This window comes from Biomphalaria glabrata, chromosome 17 (assembly GCF_947242115.1).
Source record: "Biomphalaria glabrata chromosome 17, xgBioGlab47.1, whole genome shotgun sequence".
In the NCBI taxonomy this organism is placed as follows: Eukaryota; Metazoa; Mollusca; class Gastropoda; family Planorbidae; genus Biomphalaria; species Biomphalaria glabrata.
The window spans coordinates 4436711-4461188 of record NC_074727.1 but is presented as its reverse complement, the minus strand read 5'-3'; the positions used below and the strand labels follow the sequence as shown (position 1 = coordinate 4461188).

The following is a 24478-nucleotide window of genomic DNA, read 5'->3' as shown; positions in this document are numbered from 1 at the left end:
AGTTCAGTGTCCAGGCTTACTGTTGCGATTGGTCTTTATTGGTGTCGCTTTAAAGTCAATGCAACATGTAGTATTTTTCTCTCCCCTTTGGGACTATGATGGATATAAATAGGTCAGGATTTCCCGAGGAAACCTAATCTCGACTCTATTTAGAAACTCTTAATTATTTCGTAAGCAACGGGTGTTATCGTTCTTAGAGAGAGTAAAGAAAGACTAGTCAAGGCAAAAGACAGAGAGGTATGGAGAAAGATGGTCTACAGATCATGTGTGGTGCCCCAAGTGTTCAACAGACTAAGGTAGAGATGAAGGTGAAAGTCCAACATCATAAACCAAAAAAAAAAGATAATGGTAAAAATGTTCTCATCACTATATTCGCCGCTGTGTATATCAGTCTTTAAACAAATAAAACAAGTTCAATATAAAATATATTTAAAAAAAACAACTCGCGTATATTGCATAAAATTGTACATATTATTTTAAATCAATTCTAACTGTATCCAATCAATTAAGCTACTAGCATGGTCTTGCGACTTTTGCCCTTCAGCTATTTTTGCATGTTGACAAAGGAGAGCCTATTGCGCTATAGTGATGAACGCAAAGTTCAATCGCTGCCATATCTCTCATTATTGCAGTGTTTATCTCTCATTAGCTTATTAAATATTCCATAAAAGAAAAACATTACTACGAGTAATTCATTAACTAATTGGTTCTTATTTAATGCATTTATCTGTTGTCAGCGACAATGAATAATTGTGTAAAGTTTCAACTACATACGAGATTTGGAAGTGGGAGAAATACAATAGTTTGACTAGAAAGACTGACGAATAGACGAAGGGAGTTAATTAAGCTTGATTATACGTTGTTGACGACCTTTTATTCAAGAGCTCACAAACCATGATTTTAACCTCTAAATTGGTGACTTCTTTTTAATAACCTGGTGACATTCTTTCAATGTATTACACTGTATCAGGAACAATTCTTATGAACCTTGTTTTCCTTTTGTTACATTCCTAGTTAGTTTTTTTTTTTATGCCGCTCCAGAATCGGCTTGATTAGTCACAATTCATTCTCAAGACGAAACTAAAACCTAGTGACTCATCTGGGCGCATCCATTGTCTTCCGAAACTGAAGGAACCTTATACGATATATACTATCTATTTTTTTTTATTTACCTATTTGTATATTCTATATCGTCTCATTTCATCTTTCTTTGTGTTACCCTTATGTTACCGCACTGAAAGAAAATCCAAATTTTCTATGAAGTGAAGGGAGTGGGAATCAGCCAATTTTTAAGAGTGTTTAACTAACTTGGGATATTTCCCTTTCAGACCTTGCGATCTATGGGGCAGATGATGTTAATGTCATCTGTTTCTATGGCCAACGGTTAACAAGCAGGGTGTCATGTTGCCAGCACAACGACAAACAGCCTTTACTTTCCCCCAACTTAAGTCAGGTACCCATTAGAGTTGGGTGGACTCAGGGGCGCCCTAAAAATCCCGAAATTCAAAATCCCAGTCTTCCCCGAGGTTCGAACCCAGGAACCTCAGGTTCGGAAGCCGAGCGCTTAACCACTCAGCCACCGGGATATTAGGCTCTACAAATGATCCAGATCTGTCAAGTGGGCAATGAAGACCTAAAAGTGAATACAGAAAGAGTTCTAAGTCTACAAGCCTGTCTTATAGATCATTTTGTTGTCTACTTATCTTTAATAGCAGACGAGCATTAACTCTTTCTCTCCGTGATTATTTTCCTCGTTTATGCAGTATTATTCATTTCGCTTATTTGTATTTCACTATCCTGTTATGATTAAACTTTTTTGTTTGTTATCAGAAAATGTTATATTTGGTGTCAAATTATAGGGGAATGCTTGCTCTCTTTTTTTACACAACACAAATTAAAGTTTATGAATCAAAAATCCATTTAGTTTAATTGGGGTCAAATCAACGCTGGCATCGTCAATAAGAAGAGAAAGAGTTAAGGTATACATTTATTATTACATTGAAGCAAACTAAAGCTATACGGTGATATCGCAAAGTTCCTCAGGGCGCGTAATGACATTTATGCATGGGACAGTACCAGGAAAAAGAAGAAGAGGCAGAGAAAGCGATGGGAAGACAACATAAAAGAATGGGCGGGCCTGCCATTGAAAGAGATTCTATCCAAGGCAAAAGACAGTGAGGAATGGAGAAAGACGGTTGACAGATCTTGTGTGGTGCCCCAACGGTTCAACAGATTAACGGATAGGTAAAGGTTACTTCTTATTAATGTTTGAATTCCAAACACATTGTGTACATTGTGGGAAGCGTGGTCGAGAGGCTAAGTGCGCTTGAACTTGGCTTGTCTTGGCTACCTAGAAGGGGGCTTGATGTTCGACACCCGACTCGGGCAGAGTTGCGTTTACTGAGCGCCTAAAAGGCAGCACGGAAAACCAACTCCTAGATACCCCCTCCCCCCCCCCCCCCCACTGGTCCACAAATGAGATTGGACCAAAGCGCTCTGAGTATGCTATAAGCATGAAAGTAGCGCTATGTAAAAGCTATAATAATTCCTGGCTTATAAAGACAAGGAAATGTTTACATAATATCGTGTGGGACTAAATCTAGATACCAAACAATGAAAGTTTCACATGACTCATAATAAACTGACAATTGTATACTTTAGACGTCACTTGCATATATACACCATGAGATGTTTCACTTGCTTTCATATGGTAATAGAAAACTCGCTATTACATATACTGAAACACACAACTTTAAAATCTATAAATAGTAACATAATGTGATAATGTGCTCTACTTACCCAAGACATGCACCTGTTTTACAATCCAAATTCATCAAATAAAAATTAACTTTAAAAAATAATTATAGCAGCTCTGAAATAGTACCGCGAAGTACAATAGTATTTTTTTCTCTAACTTAACACATTGGACGTCCAAATTTCTGATTTTAAAGCAAATTCTAGACTTTATCCAAAATCCGGTTCTGTTTCCTTTAATTTGTGTATACTTATTAGAAACACATTGAATAATTGTAAGAGTACTCTTCCATTCAGAAAAAAAAGAAAAAAAAAACCTTTCAGCCTTTTGTATATTCCTTTCTTTACCTTCTTGGAAAAAAATGGAAGCCAAAAGGTAAATGTGATTTAAACATATGACTGGGCTGCTTTATATCATCTGTTCCATTTCTCACTACATCTAGGCTATAAATATATTTCTATATACATGCTAACACAAAAGAGCTATATTTAATTTGATCTCATTTCTTAATTCTAAAGTTCTGTTTCCGGTTGAACTTACTGCTAAATGTTATTTCTTTAAAAAAAAAATAATGTGACGTGACTGTTGAGCTCGCATGCTTTTTATTGAAACCCTGTTTCATGATTCTATTTTATTTTTCTGGCTTAAATTGGAATTTAAGGGGGAAAAAAAGAGAGAAGAGGGTCACACTGTGTGTGTGGGAGAACACATCGTATCAAGGGAAACCCACGCACAGGGAAAATTACCTCAGACTGATAGCACAAGCAGAAGTGAACAGAAATAGCAACACAATGGTCCACATTCGGGTTTCCGAGAAATGTCTGTTTCCTCGAAGTAAGTAGACCGAACAAAAAGTTGTATTTTTTAGTGGGTGACTTCCAATTTGATTATCTTGTTCACTTTCCTATATTATTTTATCTTAACTTATAAAACACAGACGTTACTTCAAAAAAAGGTGATTACGTCCTAAGCGTGCCCCTTGTACATCGATGACTCAAACTCTGCCAAGTCTTTGGCTTTCCTGTCTCATTCAAGCAACCCATTCCATGCTATAAAAGCGCTATGGAAGAAGAAGCACTTGTACAAATTAGTCTTAGCATATGGAACTTGATGCATGTTGTTATCTTTGGGTCTTTCAGAGTATTTTATAAGATTTTGTTTTTGAATTGAAAGATTATGGTTTAGGGTTTTATGAATAATTACTACTTTACTTTTGAGTCTTTTGTCAGAATTGTGCTGGTCGTTTTGTTATAACGCGTGTGTTTGTAATGTGAGCCTTTGAATGTCTGTTATTTCAGAGATATAAGTTAGAGCATCTAATCACCCCCCCCCCCGAAAAAAAAAAGGATCGTAGTAATACCCTTAACGTAATTGGAAATAGTGTGCATATAAAATATTAGATGAGTAAGATCAATAGATTTTTAAAAAAATGTAAATGAATTTCTGTTTTAAAAAATATGTCTCCAACGATCATTTTTGTTTTGTCCCATGACTTTTGTTATAGAGTTGCAGTGACATTTCACTTAACAAAATCACTCAAATTTTTCCGATCAGCAGCTGTTCTTAGCAGGATATCAAGAGAGAGAGAGTGAGAGAGAGAGAGAGAGGTCTGCCCATTCTTCTACGTTGCTCAGCCAGCTTTTCTTGGCACGAAACTTTCTTCGTGTTGCCTACGCTGAAGGCTGACTTTTGACAGAGAGTCATGTCTTACAATATGACCGAACCTACTCAGCTTTCGTCACTTCACAGTATTGAAGAGTTCCTCCTTTTTGCCGGCCAAAATGTTTATTTGTCTTCATTTTACCTTTAACTTACCTTTGCCTATCCCTTAGTCTGTCGGACTGTTGGGGCACCAAGCAAGACTCGTCGCCCGTCTTTCTCCATTCCTCCCTGTCTTAGAACCTCTTTCAATGGCAGGCCCGTCCATTCTTTTATGTTGTCCTCCCATCGCTTTCTCTGCCTCTTCTTTTTCCTGGTACTGTTCCCTGAAGGAAGGTCTTTGCGAGCCCCGAAGATCTTGTAATATGGCCATAGATTTTAAGCTTGCAATTTTTTTACTATAGATAGCAGGTCCGAATGCTGCAGTAACCCTGTCTCTAATCTCTTGGTTTGTGATGCGGTCTTTGAATGTGATACCTAGGATCCTTCTGTAGCATCTCAATTCCATTGCTAGGATCCTCCTTTCTAGCTCTGCAGTCAGCGTCCAAGACTCACAAGCATATAAAAATGTGGCCATGACCAGGGAGCGCATCAGTCTGATTTTGGTGCCAAGGGTTAAGCCTTTGTCTTTCCATATTATTTTACGTTTTGAAAGGGCTGATGTGGAATGTGCTATTCGGGCCAATAGTTCGGGTTTCGTTATCTCATATGAGACAGCAGCTCCAAGGTATTTGAAGGTGCTTCATTTAAATGGATCTAAATAAAGAACAACATAGATCTAGTACTTAAAAAAAAATGCTTTTAATAGCCGCCTTATGTGCTTTCGGTTCCATCTCGAGTGCATGGGAGAAGGTGCCCGTGCTGCTCTTAGTCTCTCTGCAGTAGCAAGACCAATTCTTAATAACGATCTGCTATAGAAGGCTGCACTACTGACCAGCGATAGTAGAGACCATTAGTTCGTTGCCATGTCGCACAGACCTATAACTTGGCAGCGAGCTATTGGTCTACATTGCCCCACATGTTGTGATGTTGCATGTCATTGTTCAAGAATCTTGAATTAAATTATGACAAGCAAAGATAGTATTATTGACAGTTTCGTTAGGCGCAAGGTGAAAGTGTAAAGGTGGGTGTCCTGTAGATTGCAGGTTTGATCTTTGCGAGGATGGGGGGGAGGGGGGAGGGTTGAGTATATTACGTACATCAGTGTTTCTCAAGTTGTGTTGTGCCCCACTTAGGTCACTTTATGGCCAGAAACCTTCCATTTTCTAGCCTTCAAAGCAGGAATGCGAAGCAGTTACAGTGTAACTTAATGTCTGAAGGGATGGGACCCCCCAGAAAAAAAACAACAACAACCCTGTTCCATTCTTGGTGACGCCCTTTTCAAATATAAAAATTAACTTTTGTACTCTTGTTACCAGTGGTGTATCTATAGACTGGTGGGGTGAGGTTAAAAACAAGAAAAAATAATTTTGAAAATAAAAAAAAACAACAAAAAAAAACAAAGCTTGTATTAAGTGTAATTACATCCATTAGTTTGGGTCAGTGATGAAGTTAAATTTGTAATACATCGAGATGCTATACAAGGAACTTAGGTATAAACTTCAAATGGAAACAGAACCATAATGGTAACTGGGACACGCAACGTCCTGCTGACATCAGTCAAAAAAACGGAAACAGTGTGGCCATATCACAAGGTCCTCAGACATCATAGAGACTTTCCTTCAGGGAACATAACCAGGAAGAAAAAAGGAACAGGCAGAGAAAGTGATGGGAAGACGTCAAAGATAGGAAGAACTACCAACGAAAGAGTTTCTAGTTAAGGCTAAAGACAGAGAGGAATGGAGAAAGACGGTCGACAGATCATGTGTGGGGCCCATTGGTCTAATGGACTATGCCAGAGGTTCTCAAGCTTTTTTGATCCGGGGACCCCTTTAGAAAAAAAAAAGATTTTAGCGAAGAAGTTAAAATTATAAATGGATATATTTTTCATCTTTCTGCTTCTAGTGGACCGCTTGGGTCCGCGGACCACACGTTTGAGCAACACTGGACTAAGGTCAAGGTAAACTTTAATCGTTATATATGACTATTGACTAATTCGGCATCCAACATAGTACAGCTACTTTTATTCTTCCTATCACGTGTTCTGATACTCTAGAAACCAGAATGTTATCTTATCTTATAAAATACAGACGTTGCTTCAAAATAAAAAAGATGATAACGTCCTACGCGTCATGCATTTAGTCATGCATGTTAACCAATGACTTAAATTCTGCAAGTCATTGGTTTTCCTGGTTAGCTCAGGCAACCCATTCCATGCTCTAATAGCACTAGGGAAGAAGGAGTATTTGTACAAATTTGTCCTAGCATATGGGACAAGGAATGTGTCTTTATCTTTGTGTCTCTCAGAGTATTTTATTAATTTTTTTTTGTATTTGAAGATTATGGTTCAGTGTTTTATGTATAATTGCTACTTTACTTTTAAGTCTTCTGTCCTGAAGGCTTTCTGAATTTAGTGATTTTACTAAAGGTGTTACTCCAGTCATAGGTGAATATTCGTTTGTTATGAATCTCACTGCTCTATTTTGTGTCTGTTCCAGTTTCTTAATGTTTTCTTGAGTTGAGGGGTCCCCAAACAGAGGATGCATATTCTATTATTGGCCTAACCAAGGCACTTAAATTCACGAAGGCTATAACATTATAAATAAACGCAAAGTTTTAAGAAAAACCAAAGGATACTTTATTGTTTTGTTGGTTTTATTAAACACTTTGCATAATGGACTTTAGAATCTAAAGTACTAATAAGACAACAAAAATGTCAAAAATATTTGTAATACAAAAATAAAAGTCACTATGTATACATCATTCATATATCAAGGGTTCTACACACAATTTTTGTGGATAGTACAACTCTAGCTGGCAAATTAAAAACAGTTTAATCTAAGGTCACAAGGAGACTCGCAAATACAAATCATAGTAAATTAGAACCAATGGCCAAGAGGACTGGAAGTCACCCTCCATGAATATAGAATATTATAATACAAGATAACATAAAACAATATTATCACCCTCGTCTATAGAAATGAAGTTTCACATTGAGAGTCTTCCAAATGTCCTCGCCCATAACCAGCGCGGGGACTATGAAAGCGCGGGGCCCACTGCACATACCCCACCATCAAAGTAAATTACTTAACGTCATCTGACAGCTTCGTTATTTTTAATGCAGATGCCACCAACTAATTTGAATTGGTGCGACTATCATCTCATCTACTTTCAACTCATCTCCTCTCAACTCATCTCCTCTCAAGTCATCTCCTCTCAACTCATCTCCTCTCAACTCATCTCCTCTCAACTCATCTCCTCTCAACTCATCTCCTCTCAACTCATCTCCTCTCAACTCATCTCCTCTCAACTCATCTCCTCTCAACTCATCTCCTCTCAACTCATCTCCTCTCAACTCATCTCCTCTCAAGTCATCTCCTCTCAACTCATCTCCTCTCAACTCATCTCCTCCCGAAGACAGTAATCTATAATTACAACTTCATTTTAAAACATTTTAGATACATACCATCCACAAAGCACAAATTGGTCGTAATTAAGTCATACAGTTAGCAAAGGGCATAATGGGCATTGTGTGTCAGACATACTATCAGTAAAAAGCATAAAAGCCATCTTATCTGTAATACATACAGTCAACAAAGGGAATAAAGGAATGTAATACATAGCAAAGGGCATAATGGCAATCCTATATGTAATACACTCAATCAGCACAGGGCATAAAGGCCTTCTTAACTGTAATACATAGTCTATAAAGGGCATAAAGGACATCCTATCTGTAACACATACAGTCAACAAAGGGAATAAAGCTAATCCTATGTGTATCACATATATTCAGCAAAGGGAATAAAGCTAATCCTATGTGTAATACATACGTTCAGCAAAGGGAATAAAGCTAATCCTACGTGCAACACATACATTCAGCAAAGGGCATAAAGGCCATCTTATCTCTAATACATACAGTTAGCATTAAAAACAAACTATCTTACATGTTATGCATACAATCAGCAAAGAACATAGCTATAACACACACTTGAGTTAAGACCAAGTTATGCAGGCAAGAGTTGCGTTGTTCTAGGGCTCTTCATGTCCTAAGCTCATAACGATTCCTTAGGAGCTCGAGAGGCTGAGGGGACCTAACCCAAGAAGAATGTTTTGTATTTATGGCCTCCAGGCTGGGCTCCCTTAAGAAATAGAGAACAGACTTCAAGATATAGGTCACAGAATCCGTCTGTCTGTAGAATACTTAAATGTTATAGCTTCGGTGTTATATTTCAGTGTTATAACTTTTGTGTTATATTTCAGTGTTATAACTTTTGTGTTATATTTCAGTGTTATAACTTTTGTGTTATATTTCAGTGTTATAACTTTTGTGTTATATTTCAGTGTTATAACTTGAATTTATACAAGAACTAGAATTACGTTTCAGAAGCAAACTAAGAATTATTTTTTTTAAAAGAATGTTAAGAGATTGATGTTTGCAAGTAATTAGCTATAGGCTTATACACCGCTCTCTTCTGGATTAACAATCCATTAATCCTTCCATGTTAGCCTATATTCAGGTATTTGTAAACACATTTTAAGATGTCAGCTTTTCAAAACGTTCTAGGCAATTATCTTATTTGTTCCACGCGTATGTTCTTCCAACAGAACAAAATGAATACACTCGTGTTTCTCTGTCATCTGCTAAGACAAAAACTGTTCTGCTGAGAGCTCCTCTTCGTAAGAAGCCCCTCCCATTTCTAACAGTTTCAGCAGACGCTCCTCTTCTAGCCTACGAGCAACCTCCTCATCCCGGGCTCTTCTAGACGCCTTATCGTCTGGCTGCTGATCACTGTTGGAGAGCTCTTCATCTGAGGAGTACGGAGACGTGGGGCTCACATACGTGTCGTCTTCGGACTCGTCCTCGTATCTCTGATCTCTGTCCGTGGAGTTTTTGTGGTTTCTGTAATGACCCTCAGTCTCCTGATTCCTCGGCATCTCTTTCTGGGCAGCTCTGTGATTGTAGTTTTTATTTTCGTCCTCGTGGTTCAAACCTCGTTTTCGCCTCGTGTCACTGTCTTCGTCGACAGAGGGGCGCTTATGCCGAGAAGGCTGGGCTTGGATGTGCCTTTCATACGCTGAATCTGATTCGCTCGGCGTTGATCGACGCTCGTTTCGAGCTGGGCGCCCGCAAGGTGGCGGCACCGGCAGCGGGGCCTCAGTATATCTAAAGTGTCCGTTTTCTAAATTGTATTCTTCGGGGGCGGCCAACCTTACAGAGCCCTCCTGTAAATTATGAAGCTCGATGTGGTCGCGGTATCTTCGGGAATATTCCGAGTTGAGGCTCAGAGAAGAATCGGTCTGGCTTGACTGTCGCCGTTTGGCCTTCCTGGTCTCCCGGATTTGGCTATCGTCAATGTAACTGTAATGATGGTTTGACAGGTTGGGTCTGTTTTGAGGATGTTTAGGGTACAGGTTGTTCCAATGGCGAATGACAAACACACATATCGCGATGATGATGGGAACGAGGATGATGCCGATAAAAAATGCCGCTACATAGAGGATGTATGTATAGACATTGATGTCTTCAAAGGGTGTGCGGGTGTCATTAAGCCCTGTGCTTGCGACAGCTAGAAACGCCGAAAGATTGTAGCAGCCAGAGACATGATGAGCCGAGCAAAGGCAGCGAGATCCGGAAACATGCTCACTTCCGGAAATGGTGAAAAATACGACGTTTGATGTGTTATGGGCTTCAAGGCTTTGATCACCCTTTAACGCGAAGCAGTTAACGCTGATTTTTTTAACCGTAGGGACACCACCATCGACCAAACACTGGATTGAAATATTTTCATGGTCTCGTATGGAGATTACAGAATTGAGTGAAATCCCATCATGAGATTTGAACACAGGTGGCTTCGTGGGAGGGATAGCCAAAGTAATATTGGCCACATCGAAATTCAAGCCATCCACTTGGCATTTAAGAGATTTATTCTGGAATGTTTCGTTTACTGTAAACGTGTAGTTCTGTAGCGTAGTGTTTAACGGGCCAGGTAATACTGAGCTGGGTTCTTCAGCGTAAATTTCTCGGTTGTCCACAAAAAAGTGAAAAACAGGATCTGGGGTCGTAGTTGAAGCCGAGCAATGGACCTTCACTTTGTTAGTCAAGGTCGGCGGACAAAGAGCTACGTAAGGTGGGCTGTTGATGACCACCTGTGGAACCAACAGAAGAGGGACTTCCTGAATTCTGGCATGATTCTCAAGTTCTTGTCTGGCAATGTCCGTTTCAAAATTGGGCAGTATCCTTACAAAATAGCTCGCCTGGTCAACTTTTTCAAATTTTAGCAAACCTTTGCAGGTAATGTTGTAATAGGCTGAAGAGGAGTCTGGCAAACGTTTGACATCGTATTCGATGATCGATTTCTTGGTAAGAAAGTTAGTATCGTACCCTAGCTCGCAAGTTACTTTCGGGTTCACTTTTGGGAAGTTGCAGGTGACTTGGACATCAGGAAGGGCCAGTTTCGCAACGCAATTAGGCTCTTGCCCAATGTCGAAAACTGGCAGTCTGCAGGTCATGACCAGAGTCGGGTCAACCGGAGGAATCCTTACTACCATGGAGCTGCAGTTGATGATCATATCACTGTCTGACTCGGTGACGTTATAGATGGCGAACGTGCTTCGAAAGGAGAAACCGTTTGGCGTATTGGTTACTTGGTATCGAGATGTATCTTTTGTATCGCATGGCTTGTTGAAGTAGCATCGGCTAATCTCAGCGCTATTTCCATTCTTTTCAAAGTATCGATCCCAAAGGACAAATCTGGAAAAACAAATGGCACATTAAGACTCGCAGTTTTACATAATAATGTTTGTATTATTGGCTGAATACAATTATACATGTAAATGTAAAGTGGGTCCCCGAAATGATAATTAATTCTCCATCAGTTACGAAAAGCTGACTTCAGATGCGGAAACAAATACCCATGATAATACATACCCCCCCCCCCCAGTAACCATTAACTAAACTTAAAGTAGTTTGTTACAATGCACGAATAGAACCAAGGGCGTAAAACTTAATGTTAAAAGTAAGGGAGATAACAGTCATCTAGAGTTATCTCGACTGGAAAGAAAAATATAAAATTTTCACTATAAGTCTATCGATAGGCCGAGAAGTTTTGCGTTACCTCTTGGCCTGCTAATAGTTTAAAGAGTACACAATGGGGCAGAACCTGAATTAAAGATTTTACAAAGTTTATTTGCATATCTAACACAGTTGATTTAGATCAGTGATTCCCAAAGTGATCTATATAGACCCCCAGTGGTCTACGAAAACTTCCAAGGGGGATACGAGACAAAAAAGTTCGGGAACCACTGATTTAGATTAATGATTCTATCCGTTGTGTTTGGATTTGTGACGCTATTCTTACTTGGTTCATGTATTGAGAAGAAGTGTTCCGAATGGCCATTCTTGGAACTGGCCGTCCCTTAGGTAATTGAAGGCTCTAGACGAAGTGAATAGGGTGGCCCCAAATGAAATAAATGAGCAAAAAAATTAGATAAAACAAGGTTACAAAAGACAGTTTGTGTGGAAACACAAACTCAAAATCGGCCCCCGAAGTGGTCCACCCAGGCAGGCTTCAATATTTTCAGAAAGAACATCCGAATGAAATTATATCAAAGACAAATGAGAGATAAGAATGGAGAAAGAAGGTTAACAGATCTTGTGTAGTGCCCCAACGGTCCCGCAGATCAAAGGATAGGTGAAAGTGAATGCAAAGTTAGATGTGAACCTGGTCTAACTAGTTCCCCTTTCAGACCTTGTGGTCTATAGGGCAGATGATGTAAAGTTCATCTGTTTTTGTGGCCTACGGTTAACGAGGGTGTCATGTAGCCAGCACAACGACCAACTGCCTTTACTTTTCCCCAACTAATGTCAGGTACCCATTAGAGCTGAGTGGACTCAGAGGCGCCCAAAGATTCCAAAGTTGAAAATCCCAGTCTTCACCAGGATTCGAGCCCGGGACCCCGGTTCGGAAGCCAAGCGCTTTACCGCTCAGCCACCGCGCCTCCCCTGGCCTAACTGATGTCTTATAATTGATCTCATTGTTTTGAAAAGGCTCAATCTCTTATTCGAATCCTCAAAAAAAAAAATAATAATAATTTCCGCAATAAACAAAAGTTCAGGAAACTGAAGTTTACAAGATTACTATTCGTTTAAAATTATTTTTAACTTATAATGCATACTAATTAGCTTTTTCTCTTAAAAAAAACTGCTTGCATAACTGATTTTTCGCTTTCAGAAAAAAAAAGTAGCCGTTGCATCAGAAATTTGAATGGTCTAAAATATTGTGATGTAGGATTTTCAATATCTTGTCTAGTTTACGAGATCTAAACGGGACGGACGGACAGACGGACAGACAATTCGCACAAAACAAATAGCGTCTTTTCCCCTTTCGGGGGCCGCTAAAAATACGCAATGAATTACACCTTTCGTGTATCTATAAATTAACAAATAAGTTAAAGCCGATAGCACAAATGTAGGACCTATCAAATGGACGATTCATGACTATAGAAATAACGTTTCGACATGTCACCAAAAGGACGAAACAATGGTCTTTCAACATTTGTATTCAAACAAGTAGATCTCTAAACATTCATGACAGGACCTTAGGTTATAGTAGAGACTAAGAGCGAAGCTTAATTAGACATCCAGCCACAGAGTTCTGATCTGTTTCAGAGTTGATCCATGTTTCAATCAGGGGTCCTAAGCGGCTGCGTAGTTTACCTATGCCTGAGGCCGGCCTTGTCCTGGATTGGTTTTTGCTTAGTTCATTACAAAGTCAAGTTATATTACACAAATAACCATTGATTATTACATTAGACTACACTCAATCGAAGGAAACAAATTCATGTCTGTATTTAACTTGACACTGTTAAACTCTACACTCTCTCCTCTGTTAAACTCTACACTCTCTCCTCTGTTAAACTCTACACTCTCTCCTCTGTTAAACTCTACACTCTCTCCTCTGTTAAACTCTACACTCACACCTCTGTTAAACACTACACTCTCTCCTCTGTTAAACTCTACACTCTCTCCTCTGTTAAGCTCTAACTCTCTCCTCTGTTAAACTCTACACTCTCTCCTCTGTTAAACTCTACAATCTCTCCTCTGTTAAACTCTACACTCACACCTCGGTTAAACACTACACTCTCTCCTCTGTTAAACTCTACACTCTCTCCTCTGTTAAGCTCTAACTCTCTCCTCTGTTAAAATCTACACTCTCTCCTCTGTTAAACTCTACACTCTCTCCTCTGTTAAACTCTAGACTCTCTCCTCTGTTAAACTCTACAATCTCTCCTCTGTTAAACTCTACACTCACACCTCTTTTAAACTCTACACTCTCTCCTCTGTTAAGCTCTAACTCTCTCCTCTGTTAAATTCTACACTCTCTCCTGTGTTAAACTCTACACTCTCTCCTCTGTTAAACTCTAGACTCTCTCCTCTGTTAAACTCTACAATCTCTCCTCTGTTAAACTCTACACTAACACCTCTGTTAAACTCTACACTCTCTCCTCTGTTAAGCTCTAACTCTCTCCTCTGTTAAACTCTACACTCTCCCCTCTGTTAAACTCTACACTCTCTCCTCTGTTAAACTCTACACTCACACCTCTGTTAAACTCTACACTCTCTCCTCTGTTAAACTCTACACTCTCTCCTCTGTTAAACTCTACACTCTCTCCTCTGTTAAACTCTACACTCTCTCCTCTGTTAAGCTCTAACGCTCTCCTCTGTTAAACTCTACACTCTCTCCTTTGTTAAGCTCTACACTCTCTCATCTGTTAAACTCTACACTCTCTCCTCTGTTCAACTCTACACTCTCTCCTCTGTTAAACTCTACACTTAAGTCAGTTTGTAGTTTAAAAAGATGTTTAGGAAATATGCATTAAAAATGTGCATGAGCCTGTTGAACATTATGTTAAAACGACATACAAACGAAATGCTGAAGCTTCTGTATGATGAATTTTAAAATGTAATTTAAAAAATATTTCTGTTGACTCTACAATTCGTGTGATACTTTTGTTTTTTTTCTGCCAAGACATGCATATACTTTATCTTAAGATTATTGTACATATTTTCAAAAAATAAAATAATTCGAATTATACAATTAAATACGCCGACAGCTGTTTGGAGCTACAAACCAACGACCAAGTATCAACAAGGCAGCTAGGTAACGAGAATATCCTGTGGACAGCCCAACGACCAAGAACAATTACGCACTCAAGCTAATATCAACTATGGTGGGAAGCGTGGTCGAGAGGCGCTTGAACTTGGCTTGGCTTGGCTACCTAGAAGGGGGCTCGAAGTTCGACACCCGACTCGGGCAGAGGAGAGACTGTAGAGTTTAACAGCGGAGAGAGTGTAGAGTTTAACAGAGGAGAGAGTGTACTGAGCGCCTAAAGGCAGCACGGAAAACAAACTCCTAGATACCCCCTCCCCCCCCCCCCCCCACTGGTCCACAAATGAGATTGGACCAAAAGAGCTCTGAGAATGCTATAAGCATGAAAGTAGCGCTATATAAAAGCTATAATAATAATATGTATTTTAAGAGTTGCTTTGACGCAGAGACCTCCACGGTATCTCCTGGTTCAAAACCCAACTTTTCATCAAGATCCGACCTCGTCTAAAAGACAAATGCCCCTTTCGTTTTATTGAGAAAAAAAAAGTTAATAATCTTTCTTTTTTTTTTTGTTAGAATTAAAAATGTTTAAAGTGGTATATAGTCAATGAGTCATATATGAATCACTGATGCGTGCTATCTTTGCCATAGCAAAGTTAAGCACTTAAGAAACTTAATTCTTATATACACATCAAAACATCAAGTGTCCCAGCTGACAAACACACTGCAGGCCAACATTGAGTAAGGCTTCGGTATTCAGCATCAAATGAAATGTTTAACTCTTTCTCTCCGTAATTATTTACCACATTCTGTTGTAATCAACGTTGGTATCGTCAGTTAGGAGAGAAAGAGTTAATACAGGTTTTTATTTATTTTTTCTTTCTCTACATAATTATTTACCACATTCTGGTGTAATCAACGTTGGTATCGTCAGTTAGGAGAGAAAGAGTTAATACAAGTTTTTTTATTTATTTCTGCCATTGTTTCGTATTTATAGTTTCATATTTTTGTAGTTTTTGTTGTTAACAATTTTGTTAAGACAAGGAGATAATGTCTGAAAATAGATTTTTATTTTAAATGTATTTTATTTTACATTTGTAAGAGTTATTACAAGGCTTATTTTAAATCACTCTGTATATCTGTCCGTTTATCTGTCTGTCTGGTAAAAGTTTGAACACGTTATTTCTCCCAGACCCATTCTCGGAATACTTTAAATACTTTCCACAAATATTCATTTAGCGCAGACAAGACGTGAATCAATAAAAAAATCAACAAATTAGTCAACTCATTACTAATTTTTTGTAATCTGTGCCGACCTCTTATGGGAAATAAATATGTTGGGTTTTGTCCCCTTGCATAATTGTACACGCTATTTCTCCTTCATCCATTCTGGGATCCACTTAAAGCTTAAAACTAACCATTTATTTTTATTAATTATTGGTCATTACTTTTACGATGTATGTTTGATGCTGGATGTGACAATATATGTTGAGTGACAGATGACAATGATGTCTTGATGTTACGATGAGATTGCGTTGATCAGGCAATGCCTTTCTGATGTTCTACTTTTGTATAAGTTATCTCCTCTTAAATAGTTACTGAACACTCAAACGATATCGTGATACTGGAGATACAAATGTAAACTATAAACTAAAACAAAAAAAACCTACATCAATTTATACAAAGCTTTAATTCATCCCTAGCAATAAAAATACAACTCAAATGTGTACCTGACATTATTTAGGAAATAAATGCGGTTGGTCGTTGTGTTGCCAACATGACACCCTCATTGACCGGCGGCGACAGAAACAGATTACCTTTTCTAAACATCACAAGGTCTGAAACGGGTAAGTTACTTATTTTTTTAATAACCCTCTGGATTTAATATATTGCATAAAGCACTAATTGACAGTATATATTAAAATAAATAGATAAATTATGGCTTTTATATAGCGCTACTTTCATGCTTATAGCATGCTCAGAGCGCTTTGGTCCAATCTCAGTTGTGGACCAGAGGAAGGGGAGGGGATCTGGGAGAAGGTCTTCTGTGCTGCCTTTAGGCGCTCAGTAAACACAACTTTGCTCGTGTTGGGTGTTAAACCTCGAGCCTCTTCATAGGTAGCCAAGCCAAGCCAAGTTCAAGCGGCCCCTCGACCACGCTTCCCCATATTACACCGAAAACTTTTCCATGTACCTATATGTTGCAATTTTTTTGTTATTCTAAATGGCATTATTAAACAATGTTTTATTTTCAGTTTTGGATGATTCAAAATCTTATTAGCAGGAGCTTGTCAATTTGTTATAAAATAATTCCAGGTCAGTGCAGGATCTGCACTTGTCTGACTGAGTCGTGCCAGCACAGACCAACTGGTAAGACTTTGCCAACTGTGGCGAGTGGACAGAGTGGCTGAATTTTAGGAAATGAAAGCAATAAGTCACTATTATTAAATGGTATTACCTATCCTCTGACTGCGTGGTGCCAGCACAGACTAACTGGTAAGACTTGCCAACTGTGGCCAGTGGACAGAGTGGGATCGCAAACGAGGTGATAGTCAGAAGTGACAATGCTACAAAGCCCCTGTGCAAGATGGATGTCACCATTATTCTCCTGTAATAAATGGAATGATTGTAACATAATTATAACATTATAAATAAAATAGCATAATGGAAGATCGAGTTTATCTCTTTCTATCAAAATCTTTCCTTCAAATGCTCATTTCATTACGTTTTACATTAAGTCACCTTTAATCAGCCCTACCTTTCTCCATATTACCATCTCTTCTTTGTGTATGTTACTGTATTATATTGCTTTACTGTAATGTAAACCAGATCTTTACGTTTTCTAATTATTATTACATATTGTATTGTGGATACGTAGATCGCGTATTTAAGTGACTTAAGCATGTCAAGTACGCTCTGAATTAAGATTAGATTTGTTTCTTGACTGGACCTGTTTCTTGATTGAACCTGTTCCTTGAATAGACATGTTTCTTGATTGAACATGTTCCTTGAATAGACCTATTTCTTGATTGAACCTATTCCTTGATTGAACCCTTGTTCTTGGCCTATTTCTTGATTAGACCTGTTTCTTGATTGAACCTGTTTCTTGATTAGACCTGTTTCTTGATTGAACCTGTTTCTTGATTGGACCTGTTTCTTGACATGTTTCTTGATTAGACCTGTTTCTTGATTGGACCTGGTTCTAGATTGAGCCTGTTCCTTGATTAGACCTGTTTCTTGATTGAACCTGTTCCTTGATTGAACCCTTTTTATTGGCCTATTTCTTGATTAGACCTGTTTCTTGATTGAACCTGTTCCTTGATTGAACCTGTTTCTTGATTGGACCTGTTCCTTGATTGAACACATTTTCTTGGCCTATTTCTTGATTAGACCTGTTTCTTGATTGAACCTGTTCCTTGATTAAACCTGTTTCTTGATTAAACCTGTTTCTTGATTGAACCTGTTTCTTGATTGGACCTGTTTCTTGACATGTTTCTTATCTGTTTCTTGATTGAACCTGTTTCTTGATTGAACCTGTTCCTTGATTGAACCTGTTTCTTGATTGAACACATTTTCTTGGCCTATTTCTTGATTGAACCTGTTTCTTGATTGAACCTGTTCCTTGATTAGACCTGTTTCTTGATTGAACCTGTTCCTTGATTAGACCTGTTTCTTGATTGAACCTGTTTCTTGATTGGACCTGTTTCTTGACCTGTTTCTTGATTGAACCTGTTCCTTGATTAGACCTCTTTCTTGATTGAACCTGTTCCTTGATTACACCTGTTTCTTGATTGGACCAGTTTCTTGATTGGACCTGTTTCTTGATTGGACCAGTTTCTTGATTGAACCTGTTTCTTGATTGGACCTGTTTCTTGACCTGTTTCTTGATTGAACCTGTTCCTTGATTAGACCTCTTTCTTGATTGAACCTGTTCCTTGATTACACCTGTTTCTTGATTGAACCTGTTTCTTGATTGGACCTGTTTCTTGATTGGACCTGTTCCTTGATTAGACCTCTTTCTTGATTGAACCTGTTCCTTGATTACACCTGTTTCTTGAATGGACCTGTTTCTTGATTAGACCTGTTTCTTGATTGAACCTGTTTCTTGATTGGACCTGTTCCTTGATTAGACCTCTTTCTTGATTGAACCTGTTCCTTGATTACACCTGTTTTTTGAATGGATCTGTTTCTTGATTAGACCTGTTTCTTGATTGAACCTGTTTCTTGATTGGACCTGTTTCTTGATTGGGCCTGTTTCTTTACTTCAATGTTAAGTTTCAGACATTCTTAAAGAAATGACGGCAGGGGATGGCTGCGAAAAAGGTTTGAGCCCTGGACCATCGAGACAAGAGTCCGAAGAGCATAACGCACTATCAAGCAGCCATCTGAACAATATTGATAATTAATGCCTGATAACTACAGCAATCAAAACAACTAAAAGGGCTAGACACAAAAAAAAAATACTCACTTTGTTCGCTTGAGATACTGTATATCAAGTCTACTTTAAATATCATCTCTACTTTAACTGTATATGAAGTCTACTTTCAATATCATCTCTACTTTAACCTTAACTCTTCTTCAAAAGATTTACGACGCACAAGTTTAAAGGACACACGAAACTTTCCAAACACATTGATATTTTGAAATAGATGCACTTATCTTCAAGAGCCTGACAATTGAATAGACAAAAAAAAAAAGATATAAACCTTGACCTTTAAACCTAGGTCATAAAGGCTTGACGAAGTTATCCAAAGTTTAATCATTTCCCTGAGATACCCCACAGATCTTGTCTTACAAGCATATAAACTATATATAGACTGGGGAAACTCTGCACAGTTATAAATAGAACAGGACAAGGATACCGTTAACAAGCGTTGTAATAATTATTGTTTACAGTTTTGATAATGTCAAAGAACGAAAGCAAAACTTAAGTTGAAAGGGAGTATACTGGTGTTGCTATGATCTACATGTTATACTGGTGTTGCTATGATCTACATGTTATACAGGTGTTGCTATGATCTACATGTTATACTGGTGTTGCTATGATCTACATGTTAAGACCCAAGTTATAGCGCCAGTGTTGAATTTCTTTGTAATTCAATTGTTGTTATTTAAGCTAATTTATTTCTTTGTCAATATTTTTTAAAACCCAACATGCACAGACAAAAAGCACCACAGATAACTCCTCCCAAGAAGGTCCTTATTTCTTCTAAGGAAAGTCTTTAAATTATTGTAAAAATAGTAAATAGATTTTAATAGTAGGCAAAAGATCAACCTAGTTAGACTATATTTTTTTCTACATTGTTTCGTATACAAAGTTGCGAAGCGACAATGCATCACTTCATAGAAATGAGATGAATGCCTTGGCATTAGCTGTGGTCTGTACGATGTCGCCCACATAAAAGACACCCCCCCCTCCACTCCACAAAGCTGGTGTATGCAATGAAACGGCGAATGCAGATACAGTTTGGAATTAGCTGATTTGCAAGCTGGGTGCTACAAACTGCATAAGGGTCACCGGCTTCTGATTATTCGTCACGGTTGATTTCCGAATACTTTCCCAAGTTTGAGTATTGCTGCAAAGCAGCAGAAGTTTGAATTTTTCCTTTTTCCTTGGTGGGTAGCCAGCCAAGGCTAACGAGTCCCTCATATCATAAGCTTACTGGTTTAGTCCTAGATATTGAGTCAAGCTGAACTGTCTTCACTTACGGAAAGGGCAAAGACAATTAACTGTCACCTTAATACTAGTAAATACAGAGATTAGTTGAGGCGCGGTGGCTGAGTGATAATAGGGCTTGACTTTCGAACCGGACTTCCAGAGTTCGAATCCTAATGAAGACTGGAAATTTCATTTCGGTATATCTAGGGCGCCCCTGAAGCTCCGATGGGTAACGGACATCAGTTTGGGGAAAAGTAAAGGCGGTTGGTCGTTGACAGTGGGCCACAAAAACAGAAGACCTTTACATTATCAGCCCTATAGACCGCATGGTCGGAAAGGGGGAACTTTCTTACTTACTAGTTGAGAAAGGAAGCTAGAGAAAGAGAGGGAGGGGGGGGAAGAGGTGACTGTAAAGCAGAACTAGCTACGTTAAAAACTATCGCAATTTAAAGTAAAGTTCCTCTTTCAGACCTTGTAATCTATAGGGAGGATGATGTAAAGGTCATCTGTTTCAGAGGCCCACGGTTAACGAGGGTGTCATGTGGCCAGCACAACGAATCGCCTTTACTTTTCCCCAACTAATGTCAGGTACCCATTAGAGCTGGGTGGACTCAGAGGCGCTCGAAGATCCCGAAATAAAAAAAAAATCACCAGGATTCGAACCCCGGACCACGGTTCGGAAGCCAAGCGCTTTACCGCTCAGCCACCGCGCCTCCTTATCGCAATTTATTAAGAAAAAAAGGGGGTGGGGGTGGCTACAGGAGCGAACCCAACTAAAATGTTTCGTCTTGTGAAGTAGATGTCCTGAAAGATAACGTGACTTCTTAAATCGCACCTACTGCGGGTTGCCATGACGCCGGACAAGTTTCGTCGTCAGCAGAACATACCCCCCCCCCCAGCTTTCAACACCTCATGACACCAACTGCGTGTTTCGATACACCTACACACTATAGCTTTCATTAGTTTTACCTTCATGTATAACTATCTACCTGTCAGCTGTATCTTTGTTTTACCTTACCAATGTACATACAGGGGTTATAAACTGTTTTTTTTTTAATTTGTTTTTCTTGAAGTCGAGAGAAAGTTTGTGTTTTCATTGCAAAAGTGACAAACATTTATAAAAAAAAAATTACAACATTTTTAAGGAAATAAACAAAACCGTTTCCATAAATTGGTTAAACTGAAAAATCACTTGCTTTATCAAAATAGTCTCCGTATTTCATTTTATATTTACTATTAAAAGTGAACAGTTGTAAAAATGGTGTTTTTTTTATGAAAAACTGCTTTCAGAATAGAAAAAAAAAAAGAAACCTTGCATATGAACTTTGAAAGATCTAACATATTATGATATTGAATTACAGTATCTTTTAAGTTTATCTAAACGGGACGGGCGGAATAGACAGACCACACAAAACTAACAGTGGCTATTGGGGATTATTTAGACTGAAAAATAGTCACGGCAATCCGCACTCCTATTTCTAGATATGCATTTAAAATATCTTGCGATAATTTTGTTAAGTAAGTACATTTTTAAGATAATTGTGCTAGGATTTTCCTTTCACAATTCACTTTTCCTAGAAAAATAAAAGCAGCAACATGTAACAGCTTAAACGGTTGTAGTATATAAACAGCATTTTATTATTCTCTGATGTTTATTTATCGTACCCATATTACTACTGGAACAGCGTTATCATATCTTTAAAAGTTAAATTGAGATACGAACCGCTTCTTCAAGGGTAAATTTGATCACTTCTATGTGGCCAACGCTTAACGAGGGTGTCCAAAGACCAGCAAAATGATCAACGCCTTTACTTCCCCCAGCTAATGCCGGGTAACCATTAGCGAATAATCTTTGATTTTGCTGGGGTACGAACTCGGTAGTAAAAAAGAATTTCAATGGCCTCCTTTAATCGCGCAACGACTTTAGATTATCTGACAGCCCCCCTCCCTTTTTTTTTCGTTCCCCCATCTACGTAGCTGCACTGTGCACAGGAACGGCAAGTGGCGATACAGTAACATCGCAGGCTGTGTGAAGGGGCTCGTTAGCCTTGGTTGGCTACCCAACTAAGAGATGACAATTCTATATTCAAACGTTGCTGCCTTGCAAACTATACCCAAAACATGGCAAAGGCTTTGAGAGTCAAACCTTAGGACAAATCAGGAGCCTGCGACCCTTAGGCAGCTCGTACTATTATTAGAGGCTCAAAAACAATCCTGCATTGCCCATTGCCACAGGACCGGACGATTTTACCAATTGCTCCAAATTGGTCCCCGCGCCCCGCAGGGGCTCCGAAATTTACATTGGGCATATCACAATCACTCACGGCTCTTGTTACTGGCTTTTAAAGTTGTAGGACTTAAAGGGTTAACAGTGTTGACGAAACTTTAATTAACCCACTGTCACCAATTGCGTTCGAGTTATTTCCTATGCTTACTGTATAATAAAAGTTGATTTCATGATGAAAATAGAAAAAAAAAGGTCAATAAATGGGGCTTGACATTTTTAGGGGCCCTTGCATTTTGACTTTCGACATCACGACATGAGATAATGCACTTAATGAATATATAAGTTTAGATTCCAAATTTCCAAATTTACAGTATATAAGTAAAATTAACAAGTGATAAATCTCAATTCACATCGCATCACGTCGTGCTTTCTGTGTAGCAAAGGTCATCTACAACATCCTCTAGATCGATGCTGTTTAGTATTTTTGACTTCTTGTGAGTAGCAAGATTACATGGCAGTGTAATGATATTAAATGTCAAATAAATATTTGAGACATTAATTTTGGGGGCCCTTTTAAGAGGGGGGGATCAGGGCACCTCTCGGATTTGAACCTCCCCCTCACCCACCCTATCTACGCCACTGGGAATAAAACGTACGAAATTAAGAAATAATCCACATTCGAGACCAAAACACCATCTCGAGAGGTGGAGGAACAGAGGAAAAGAATTCAGACCTCAATGTGAGCAGGTCCCCTGGTCCTGAGTGACTCGCTTGGTTGGTTCTCTCCCCCCGCCCCCCCCCCCCCCGCTTTTTTCCCCCCGTCACACTCCGAACAAAAACAAGGTCTACGTGCAACACCTGGGCCCAGTTCGTAGTGATAGAATAGTCTACCTACATGTGTGTGTCACTGCGCGCCCCGTACTTACACAAGATGTCACATGTGACAAATGGGTCACCCAGCCATCGACTGTATCACCCTATAAGTTCAAGCACAACTACCTTTATTAATTGACACAATTCACAAAAAACGAAACATTAAACCTACCTAGATCTATTTGCAGCAGAAAGATTACAGCCTTTATGATGATATATCCTGCGATGGTATAAATCCAACACTTGTCATTTGGTAAGAAAAAAAATTTAATATATGTCAAGACCGTATGCGTCAACCTACGCTGCACAGCACACACAAACCCATCATACACACTTCACTGTTAACTGAACACATATTTAAGAAACGAAATGTATAAGGGGCCTTAACTGCAATCTTTGACCTCATTTAAAATCCAACATGCATGTTGCTTAAGGAAGCCAATCCTATATTGAAGCAACGGGACGTCTAGCCTTGCCATTTTTTTTTTCCCCAACCGAATTGAGACCATAGTAGAAAGGACATTTTGGTTCACTCTTGAGAACGCAGTGTTTTGTCTGCTATTTCAATACGAACACGGAGGGTACTGGAGTGGCCAGTCTGCTGAGGATGTGTTCGCGTTCCCTTATTTATTTCCCCGTCTAAGTGGGTCATTATTAAGGCGCTTCCTGGATAGCCTTCATAATTTCTTAGGGCTCAGCGTACAATGCAGTGGCGTATTTTAGTATGTATCGTTGGTCTGGGAAGGGGAGATAAAAGAAGGAAAACTTAGAGGGGATTATTTTTACATGGTTAGCGGGGGTGAATTAGAGGTGGGGGCGGATTTGGGGGAGGCAGGCGGGGTTAGTGCACTGGGTTATCCGCAAGAAAAGGGGCACCCACAAAAAAATAATCAAATTAAATCAGCTTTTAAGCCATCTGATTTTAAAATATAATTCTATATTTCTTTATATCATTTTAACAATACTTTCAATCTTACGATTGACAACACTGTTATGGTTAAGAAGTCCGCTTGTAGCGTGCTAGAGATATATAAATAAAGGTCCGAATTTACGGCAGTGCGTTAACCTGGGGCCTTTAATCCACAAACTAAAAAATA

General features: G+C 38.9%; 2 protein-coding genes across 5 annotated transcripts in view; both read right to left on the bottom strand.

Annotated features, from left to right (window-relative positions):
• The window catches only part of LOC106077450 (histone-lysine N-methyltransferase SETD2-like), a 34603-nt gene extending 31246 nt beyond the window's left edge, over nt 1–3357 (bottom strand). Inside the window, exon 1 of one of the 2 annotated variants that reach the window (XM_056016015.1) lies at nt 2800–3357. The gene's annotated coding sequence lies outside the window, so the exon portion shown is untranslated. The remainder of the gene's footprint in view (nt 1–2799) is intronic. The other variant, XM_056016019.1, reaches the window with a different exon arrangement.
• A 4846-nt stretch (nt 3358–8203) lies between these two features.
• On the bottom strand, nt 8204–23767 carry LOC106065962 (uncharacterized). 3 transcript variants are annotated; one of them, XM_013224903.2, is made up of 3 exons: nt 23554–23767; nt 17081–17230; nt 8204–11264 (listed from the first exon to the last, which is right to left on the bottom strand). In XM_013224903.2, the coding sequence occupies exons 2-3, from the start codon at nt 17221–17223 to the stop codon at nt 9155–9157; spliced, it is 2253 nt and encodes a 750-aa protein (XP_013080357.2). In that variant the 5' UTR covers nt 17224–17230; nt 23554–23767; the 3' UTR covers nt 8204–9154. The 3 variants fall into 3 exon arrangements, with proteins under 3 accessions (XP_013080357.2, XP_013080358.2, XP_055871923.1); XM_013224904.2 differs by lacking the exon at nt 23554–23767 and adding an exon at nt 19091–19399; XM_056015948.1 differs by lacking the exon at nt 23554–23767 and adding an exon at nt 16353–16460 and having other exon boundaries at nt 17081–17200.
• Between the last annotated feature and the right edge of the window lie 711 nt (nt 23768–24478).

Bases quoted from the DNA above. Each gene is read 5' to 3' on its own strand.
- LOC106065962 (XM_013224903.2), bottom strand. From the start codon at position 17,223: ATGGTGACATCCATCTTGCACAGGGGCTTTGTAGCATTGTCACTTCTG. The intron at 11,265-17,080 runs GTAATACCATTT...TTGTTTTTCCAG, and splicing joins ACCACGCAGTCAGAGGATAG to ATTTGTCCTTTGGGATCGAT.